At 39.5% G+C, this 9,803-nt stretch overlaps 1 protein-coding gene across 2 annotated transcripts in view; it reads left to right on the forward strand.

Moving 5' to 3' along the window:
• Window positions 1–8,950, forward strand: part of SYNRG (synergin gamma) — a 68,110-nt gene extending 59,160 nt beyond the window's left edge. Inside the window, exons 16-19 of one of the 2 annotated variants that reach the window (XM_018556790.1) lie at window positions 956–1,052; window positions 2,157–2,305; window positions 3,246–3,368; window positions 8,291–8,950. In XM_018556790.1, coding sequence (XP_018412292.1) covers window positions 956–1,052; window positions 2,157–2,305; window positions 3,246–3,368; window positions 8,291–8,422 — 501 coding nt within the window. In that variant the 3' untranslated portion in view covers window positions 8,423–8,950. The remainder of the gene's footprint in view (window positions 1–955; window positions 1,053–2,156; window positions 2,306–3,245; window positions 3,369–8,290) is intronic. The other variant, XM_018556791.1, reaches the window with a different exon arrangement.
• Window positions 8,951–9,803: the final 853 nt, after the last annotated feature.

Raw genomic sequence — 9,803 nt, forward strand, 5'->3', positions numbered from 1 at the left:
TAATCACCCCACCCCTAATAAGGCACTAAATCATGCTAGAGATAGAAAAAACAATTACAGGCAGAAAGGGACAGTACAACCCTTAATTCAATAATACAGAAGGTATATCACGTTAATATACTCAAGTTTCAATGCTAAATCAATTAAAACAACAATTTCTTTATCTTTTATTTAAATAAAAAAAATAAAAATGAAAAAAAGTGATAAAGAAAAATATAAAATAAGTAAAAAAATTTAAAAAAATTAAAACAAGCCCCGCTGCCCCCATGCCACTGTGTGCCATATTGTAGTAGCTGGACTGCAGTGCTCTCAAACACGCACAATGTGCATTAAAGGGTATGTTCACTTTCCCAAGTAATTTGGGAAAATTGAATTACCCGCTCAAATCTGGCCCCTTCTCCCCCCTGCTATACTAACCTTTGTGCAAATGGTCCTTCCCCTTCCGCTGGTATGGTTGCACTATCTGTACCCCATACTGCAATCCAGCGGAGCCCTGCACTATGGATTTTGAATTTCGCGCTCACACATTGCGAGCACTAGTTGGTGAGCACAGTCGCCTGACCGTGCTGACCAATGAGAAGCGCTTAATACGGTTAAATGCGATTTTGGTTAAAACTATCTTTTTTGTATCACGACGAGTAGATTGTCATGAGGGACAGGTAGATTGGTCCCCCGCTTTAGTCATTGGACAAGTAATTTTTTTACATTTTTGTTTATTTAGATTTACACACTCCTGCATAACTGTAGTTATTTTCAGGTTTCACGTGTATTCATTGCTGAAAATAACAATCATTTTACAGCTTTTTCCAGTAAATACGCTTTTCAGATTCTCACTAACCGTGTGAACTCCTAAAATAGTTCTCCAGCTGTGACCTAGAATATACAGACATGTGACAGATTGGTTTTATTGAGAGAGATATACAAGTGTATTTAAACACATTCTCCGTTACTTCAGGTCGTTAAAAAGGCAAATGATGCTCTCAATGGAATTAGCAGTTCAGCAGTCTGTACAGAAGTTATCCGGTCTGCACATGGAATGGAGTATTTATTGGGTATGGATTCAGTAACTTAGAAAATATTTTGCTGTTATGTGGCTATAAGTTTGTTTTTGTTTTTTTATGAGACTTGTGCTGTTTGGCGTATTGTAAGCGGGATACTTTGTGGCATTTGCTTAGTAATGGCTTTCTTCTGGCAACTCGACCATGCAGCCCATCTTTCTTCAAGTGCCTCCATATTGTGCATCTTGCAGCAGCCACACCACATGTTTTCAGAGTGTCCTTTATTTCACCTGAAGTTATTTGTGGGTTTTTCTTTGCATCCCGAACAATTTTCCTGGCAGTTGTGACTGACAGTTTAGTTGGTCTACCTGACCGTGGTTTGGTTTCAACAGAACCCCTCATGTTCCACTTCTTGATTAGAGTTTGAACACTGCTGATTGGCATTCTCAATTGCTTGGATATCTTTTTATATCCCTTTCCTGTTCTATACAGTTCAACTACCTTTTACCGCAGGTCCTTTTGACAATTCTTTTGCTTTCCCCATGACTCAGAATCCAGACACGTCAGTGTAGCACTGGATGAAGGATGCAAGGCTCTGTCAGGAGACCAGAAACTCATTGGCCTTTTATACACACACACACACTGATTACATGCAAACAGATCACAGGTGAGGATGGTTCCCTTTTTAATAGCCATTCACACCCCTTTGTGTCAACCTGTGTGCATATTAGCAGGCCAAAATCACCAGGGTATGTAAACTTTTGATCAGGGTCATTTGGGTAGTTTCTGTTGTCATTATAATTGGAAAAGACAATGTAATCAGAAACAAAACAATGTATAATATGTGAGGGCATAATGTGCAAAACTGAGACATTGCCAGGAAAAAACAAAACAAAAATGCTCCAGGACTCAAAGAAGTTTAGGGAGAAAAAGGCCTGGGGACTCAAGTGGGTAAAATCGCACTGACAATATACTATTGCCTGACCTTTAAAACATAAAACCACATTTATCAAACTATCACAATGCATTTATTTGCTCAATAGTTTTTGATTACTATGCCTTCTACTAACCAAGTTGAGTGCTATTGCGTGTTGTCTGTAAAAAAAAAAAAAAAATGTCCACATCTAGGTAATGCCATTGTGATTTTATTTTGTGCAGGTGTCATCGAGGTGTACAGAGTGACCAAGCGAGTAGAATTGGGTATAAAGTCCACTGCAGTGTGCAGTGAGAAACTGCAGAACTTACTTAAGGACATTGACAAACTCTGGAATAACTTAATAGGATTCATGTCACTAGCCTCTCTAATGGTAAGGTTTTCCATTAAATATTACTCTATCCTAGTTAAATATTTTTTAGGGGAAAAAAGGCAAAATGTAATGTGAAATTCCATGACCGAGCTGTGCAAAGGTTTAATGATTTTGAAGTAAGCAAGATTATAAATAGATCTGAAATGCTAGTCATAGATTTCCTTATTTTGCCTTTCAAGTTTAATTGCTGTATATTTTCTCGTGCTACAAATTTTCACAGAATAGACACAGCCAGATCTTAAAGAAAACCTATCACAAATAAATATATATTAAAATGTGTGTGTGTGTATGTATATGTGTGTGTGTGTGTGTGTGTGTGTGTGTGTGTGTGTGTGTGTGTGTGTGTGTGTGTGTATATATATATATATCTAACACTTTTTTATTTTACCAAAATAAATTTAGATATTTACCACATTTATCTTTCTTTAATCACCGGTTGCTGCCACATTGCAGTTGCCCTAGATCATTGCACAGAAAAATGGCTTGGATCCTAGATCAGGATAGTGAGCAGCTCGGATAGTAATATTGCCTTATTAACAGCAACCAGTCTGCTGCTCTTTAGGAAAGGGGGGAACTTGGCACTCTACTAACAAACTCATCAGCCACAACTTTAAATTGTGTTGTTCTAAGGAGGTGGGACAGTGTCTCTAGTTGACCAACATAGCTGCAACACAGATTGTCCTTGTCCGCTGCAACACACATTGTCCGCTTCTCCAGGGAAAATTGGCTAGTGGATCCAGCCAAAACACACAAAAAGTTAGAAAGTGGGAGCGGGCATATGGGTATATTTGAGCCCGTGGTGTACAAATACTACTGACAAGACAATGAACATTGGGCCTTTCTATGTCAATACATTGTAACACTCAGCATTCTAAATGATGTACCCAAACCAGGGCTCCATATTGTACAAAGTATTTACTGTACATGTCTTTTTCTGCAGCCTGATGAAAGTGCACTGGATTTTGCTTCCTGTATGCTGCGACCAGGAATAAAGAATGCTCACGAGTTGGCATGTGGTGTGTGCTTGCTAAATGTAGACTCCCGAAGTAAGGTAAGCATAAAGGTAATTTTCTGATTTTCTAAAATTATACTGCTCCTGTGAACAGACTAACATAGAAGACAAGGCATACTACTGTACATGTAGCCACAATTTTATAGTACACTGTGCTGCAGTTTACTTAACCTGTTCCCTGCTTACAAAAGGATTAGACTCTGAATTGTATTTTATTTTTTTTATTGAAAATCGGTATTAAGTTGCAGCTGTGACTCACCAGATAACTAAGTCTTCAATGAAAAGTAATTGAAATGTATAAATCCATTAACTAGTATAGCCTGTTGGGTGGTTGACATTTAATTTACATTAATTTACTGTGGCTGACAGGGTCTGGACTGGGACAAAAAAATAGGCCCGGGCATTTTAGACCGAGCAGCACAATCATATGACCCCCTGCTGGCCCCGCACTATCGCAATACAGGTGGTGACAGGCTCGCTGAATGTGCTAAATCCACATGCAGGCACAGCGGGGGGACTAGATTGCCCAGCATATAGGGGCACAGGATGGCAGTGAGCTGGCAGCCTTTGTCACTGCGCACAGGTGGTGTGGGTCGTGGTGGGCTGTGTGTGGGGAGCTGAGGGGACAGGGTGACCGGCCTGGCCCGGCTCGGGTAGGCAAACTGTGCATGTGCCTGGTATGCCCGATGGCCAGTCTGGGCCTAGTGGCTAAACAGAATTGAAAGCAGCTAATTTCTTATACTGTGTCTTCTAGAGCGAATATGTCAATCAAGGGCCAGGTGCCTTAATAACTCTCTTCAATATGCTATAAAATATAACAATGTAATATATAATAAAAATAATAGTATTATTAGCAGTAATTTGCATTATCTTAAAGTATTAGTAGTATAATAAAAAATAATTTTAAAATAAAATATCATAATGCTTTTATGGATTAGCATGCTTGCTTATCTAAAATATTTAGTTATGGGTGGTGCAGACAAGAGAGAGTTTTTATTGCTGGCTGCATCCCTATTGGGGGAACTTCTCTTTACTTTTGTAAAGAAGTAACATGAGATAAGTTGAAATCTCCCCAAAATGAGGGGAAGTCCCACTATTGTCCCTGTTGATAACCCTGTTCAGATGGATCTATAGGATTTTCCTCATTTTCTGTCCTGGCGACAATGTTTACTATGATAAATAATGAGGGATCTCCCCTGCAGGGACACAAACGGCAATAAAAAACAAACGTTTCAACCCTTCCCCACTTTGTCCAAAACTGTAGAAAAGTTTTGGCTGGATTTATAAGTACATAGGCTTTATTTACACCTATGCAAAAAATACATCTCATCTCTCTGTGTGCATTTCTTGATTAACGTGATCACTTTTTCTAATCTACAAAAAACTGTGCACACATCTTTAGACTGCATTTACAACAAAAACATGCATCGTGTGCACTGATTTTATTTTGCATGAATTCTTTTTTATTTTCCAAATAAAAAGAAATAAAGTGATTTGAATGGCAATATGTAGGTTAATGCACCAGCAATAAAGCATGCAGTACTCTTACCCAATGCACTGCAATTGTATTACATTTGTATGAATAGGTCCTATAAAAAACTACTTATTTTTATGCACAAATCTGTTGTGCTACAATTTGTAACTTCACTGTAGTTTAGAGTAGTAAGATTTTGGGCAACACTTATGGGAAATGGATGCAACTAATTCCCTTCTGAATGGATAAAAGAATTTAAAAAGTACATTCCCTTTTGGAAGTCAGCATGTGAGGTGACCCAATATTTGACTTCACTGACATGTAGGGATCTATAAGGCAATGCTCCCAGGTAACTTTATGCAAATAACTCCCTCTAACAGGAGAAGGAATTGGATTAAATCATACAGCTTCACTGCTCTTACACATTCACGGGTGTAAATTTCAACTTCATCAGAACCTAAGGGAACACATATGAAAAGGAGCCCAAAGCTCCACCTACTGGCTAAACATAAGAATACATCATTTTCATATGTACTATTTCATATTTGCGTTGCTGAAAAGAAAACCTTTTTCTTTTTAGCCCTGCACGTAATAAAGAAAATATGCACAAAACCACTATACATTTCCTTGAAACAACTCGCTTATCCTTAGAATAGCTAATTAGAAAACTTAAAAAAAAAAAATGTGAATAGACTGGGGATGGGTTTCAACTAGAGATGCACAGATATCAGTGCTGATACTTAGCATTATCACGAGAACGCCCAGGGTTGCAGCTGAGACTGGGCCCTGGCGCTGCACCACTGTCCTGAAATAATTTGTCTGTATTGTTTTTTTTTTTTTTTTAAACTGTCACATGACAATAAACAAAATTCATACATTAAAACAGAGATGTACAAATCCCAGGAGCTCCGTGTGCTCCTTAAAAAATGATAGCTGCCTCCTAACTTGAGTTTTTCTTTAGTCTAGTAGCTGGAAAAGTATCTGTACATGTACCAACTATGGTACTTGGTATCTGTGCATCCTTAGTTTATCAGCAGCAACAAAAACAGGTTTAGTGTCCCCCAAAAAATGTGCTGCAGCTGGGCAAGTGACTAGTAGGTTTGTATAGACGGTGGGTGGGAGAAGATGTTTTCTAGTAATGCTAAAGAAGAACACTACAAATGGATTACTACTAAAATGAATTTACCCTGATCCAGTGGTTGGCATAAAATAACTTAAAGGAGAATTATGAGGCGAGTGATTTTTACTCAGCCTCGTAATCTGAGCCGACCTGTGACAACGAAACTGTCACAGGTCGGCTCAGTAGATCGGGAAGTGAACGAACACATATTGTCGCTCGCTCACTTCTCGGTCTATCCTTGCAGAGAGCCGTGGCAGGGATTCCCCCCTCCCCTCTGGATAGGCAGAGCCAGCTGTCAATCCCGCAGCTGAGTGGATCCAGACAGTATTGTTGGGATCTGTCCTGGCAGCGGCGTCTCAGTATATCGCGAGCTGTAGCTAGCGGTATACTGAGCTTTGGGTCACGGGAGGACGCTAGTTTGTGTTCTCCTGTGACCCTTAGGAGAACTATGGGGAAAAGCCCTAACCCCATAGTTCTCCTTTAAATATCTTTATTTCTTTACATGTTTGAAACATTCATTATAAATATTTGCCATTAGCATGTAACCTTTAGCTTTTCTTTTTACAGAAACTTGATCATTATGGTTAAAATACTAACTCTGTTGTTGTTTAGCAAATAGTCATATTTGTTGGTAATTACTTAATGTGTGGAATTGGTGCAAAGTCCACTGTACATAGCAGTAAGCTGTACTACTACTTCAGTTGTTTTGAGATGGAAGTTACAGTATCTCTAAATGAGTGATGCAGCTATGTCTTAGGTCTGTTTATTTTACCCATGGAGGGATTCCTGACTGCAGATTTTGGCTGTTAGGTATTTACACGGCTGATAGCACCTGTGTGTTTATTAACCAGTCTAGTTAATACTTTTAAATGGAATTTGTGGTCTTTTTCAATTATTTTTTAAGTATGTGTGCAAAAGAAATTAACTTGATTTAAATATTGTTTACCGTGTGCATTCATTTTAAAAACCTTGTTTACTGAGGGCCACAGGAATACTGTAACCTTCGGGTTATACTGCCGCCTACAAGAGGATTGCATACTGCAAACAAAATTAAATTGTATGCTAGCCCAGGATAACCTCTCCTACTTTCAGAATGCTTCAGTTTTTTGCTAGTGTGTTAGGAGGATGGATGTCTTTTCTGCTGAGAAAAGATTAACTTGTTTTTTACTAGGAACTATTTTCCTTTAACATTTTTTCTTCTACACATTGCTGCTAGAGCTGGTATCTACAATAGCAGTTATCTAGAGCAGCTTTTTTTTAGCTTGACGACCCGCTGGACTGCATGTTGCGATGCTAGTCTGGAAATGACGCTTAGGCACTGGGTTAAACTTAAAGCACTTTCTGGACCACATCTGGTAACTGTTTAGCTGTGTAGCACTATCCAGGTCTAGAGCTGTTGGCATTGCCTCAGCGCTTGTCCTGTGTCTAAAGACTCACTCAGTGAGTAGGCACTGCATGCTGGACACCGGGAGCTCATTGCTGGATCTCCAGACACCTTTAATTTACCTGCTTCCTGCTAGTTCCTACTGCGAAAAGGGTTAACACCTTCCTTCCACATTCTGTATCTGAACTGTCCACGGCCTTTCAGCCATCAACCTTTTCACACCTTTAAAACTCTCATTCCATGTCTCCCCAGTCTCTGCTGGACAAACCTTTCTCCATGGAGTCAGTCTTCTGCCATCACTCCCAAACTGAAGTGACTGTTCAGGCTGCAATTCATGTATTATGTACCACTTTGAAGCTAGCGGATCAGCCTGTTGTTTCCACCAGTGTTGTTCCTAGTGTGGATCCTTAAGGCCCCTTTCACACGGGCTGATCAGGAGAAGATAATAGTTAGTGCGGCCACTGTCCTTCCTTCTGGAGGGTGGCTACATTTGTTCCCCATGGTCCCTGTGTGTGTTGTAAAGTAGCCACCACTCCCAGCTCACTCCTGCGATGGACTACAATCTCAATACAAATTGGTAAACTAAACCTGAGATTGTAGTCCGTCATGGGCATGGGCTTGGCGCGGTTGCTACTTTACAACACACAAAGGGACCATGGGGAATAGAAGTAGCCACACTCCTGAAGGAAAGATGGCGTTGGCGCGTCATCGGAGATGATTTGATGATCTACAGCTGAGTAATACACAAATAAGCTAGATTGTTTTTAATCGTTAAGTTACTTGAATGCATTTTTAAGATTTAACTCCTGATTTTAGCGTCACTTTAATGTAACAAAAATATGGAAAGCAAGCATTTAAAAATTGTAAAAATTTTAAATCTGAAAGTTGCATTAGTGAAAACCTATTTATAATGACCTAAAATATGTGTTTACGGAACCTACTCTCTTTACTTTGGCCTAGATCTATTGTTTCTAAATTGTGTTTTATTTTCCCAGGCATTTAACTCGGACAATGATCATTTTAAACTTTCTTATGGAGGCCACCAATATCATGCCAGCTGTGCGAACTTCTGGATTAACTGCGTGGAGCCCAAACCTCCTGGCCTTATACTGCCAGATCTGTTGTAATTTATTCTGACTTTTTTACACAAAGGAAATACTACTGCAGGCTGCTGCCTGGAACCGTTCATCGTCTAGCTGAAAAGCACTGTTTAATGAAGGCAGTTTTTCTGGGTCTATCGTGGAATGCTCTTGTTCTCTACACTGCCTCTTATATAATGCACATCCATGCATTTTATTGCAGACTTCCTCTAATGTTATAAACCTTTTAATTTAATTTATGTGAAATCATAAAACTGCATTTGATTGTTGCACATTAGTGATTCTGATATTAATTCTGTTAGATCTGTTACAGAACATCTAAGTATTTTGAATAGAGGGGTTAGGTGAGATACACATTTATTTATTAATTGCATCCAAGTTACTATGACCAACCTTCTTCCTCTGGTTGTCTCTCCTAATGGTCATCAGAAGATTTTCCCTTTCAACTTAATGGTGAATTCATTTGGTGTAGACTCTCTTCTCAAGTAGAGCAGACTATAGAAGTAAGTGGTTGTGCTGGGCTTCTTCATCACTTGGTTTTAGCAATTGGGTGGAGATGAGAGGGTAAACACTTTTGGGGGAATTTATCAAAACTGGAGCAGATTTGCACTGCAACCAATCAGCTTCTATCTCTCATTTTCAAATCGCAACTGAGGAAACTGAAGAGAGATGCTGATTTGTTGCCATGGGCAACTGCTCCAGTTTCTGCCTGCTCCAGTTTTGATAAATTCCCCCCACTGTGAACTGTAGGATGCATGTTTTGTTCATTTTTAACTGGTGAATGTATTAAATGCACAACTATGTTTATGCATTTACTTGCTTTAAAAGCACAAAGTGCAGCAAGGAGTTTATATGAAAGATGCAGATACAAGCTTAAGATATAGAAAATATAGTAAAGTAGTGAATACAATATCACAGCGAATATATAAGACCATTGCTGTACTTTAGGTCTATTTTGGTGTAATTTTTACATCTTAAGGTGGCCATACATTGTGCAAAGTTCTTGATGAACTGGTCGAAATTTGCACAGTGGGAGCCGCTGTCGGCACCCCTTCAGCCACCATCCCTTGATCAGCTGGTGGTGGTCTTCATACGAGCTGCCAGCTCTGTTCAGGTATTCTGGCAATGGCTGGTGGTCACTGTCACAATGCAGTGAGGACTGCGAGGGATTCCTCGATCAATGCTCGTTGGTGAAGGAATCTGATCTATTTTTTTGTTCAGCCCGCCAGCTTAACAAATGCTCATGTATATGAATCTTTTGGGTTGCTATCGATATCCCAGTCCCGTCTCTGATACTAATGCCCAATACAATGCGCATCATTAGACTGATTAGAGGGCGATTAGGAAGGCAGTTGCAAAATCTATGGGACAGGTCTCACCTTTTCTATTAAGAAGGGGGAAAGAAAGT

The sequence above is a fragment of the Nanorana parkeri genome, unplaced genomic scaffold, assembly GCF_000935625.1.
Source record: "Nanorana parkeri isolate BGI_ZX_2015 unplaced genomic scaffold, ASM93562v1 scaffold252, whole genome shotgun sequence".
In the NCBI taxonomy this organism is placed as follows: Eukaryota; Metazoa; Chordata; class Amphibia; order Anura; family Dicroglossidae; genus Nanorana; species Nanorana parkeri.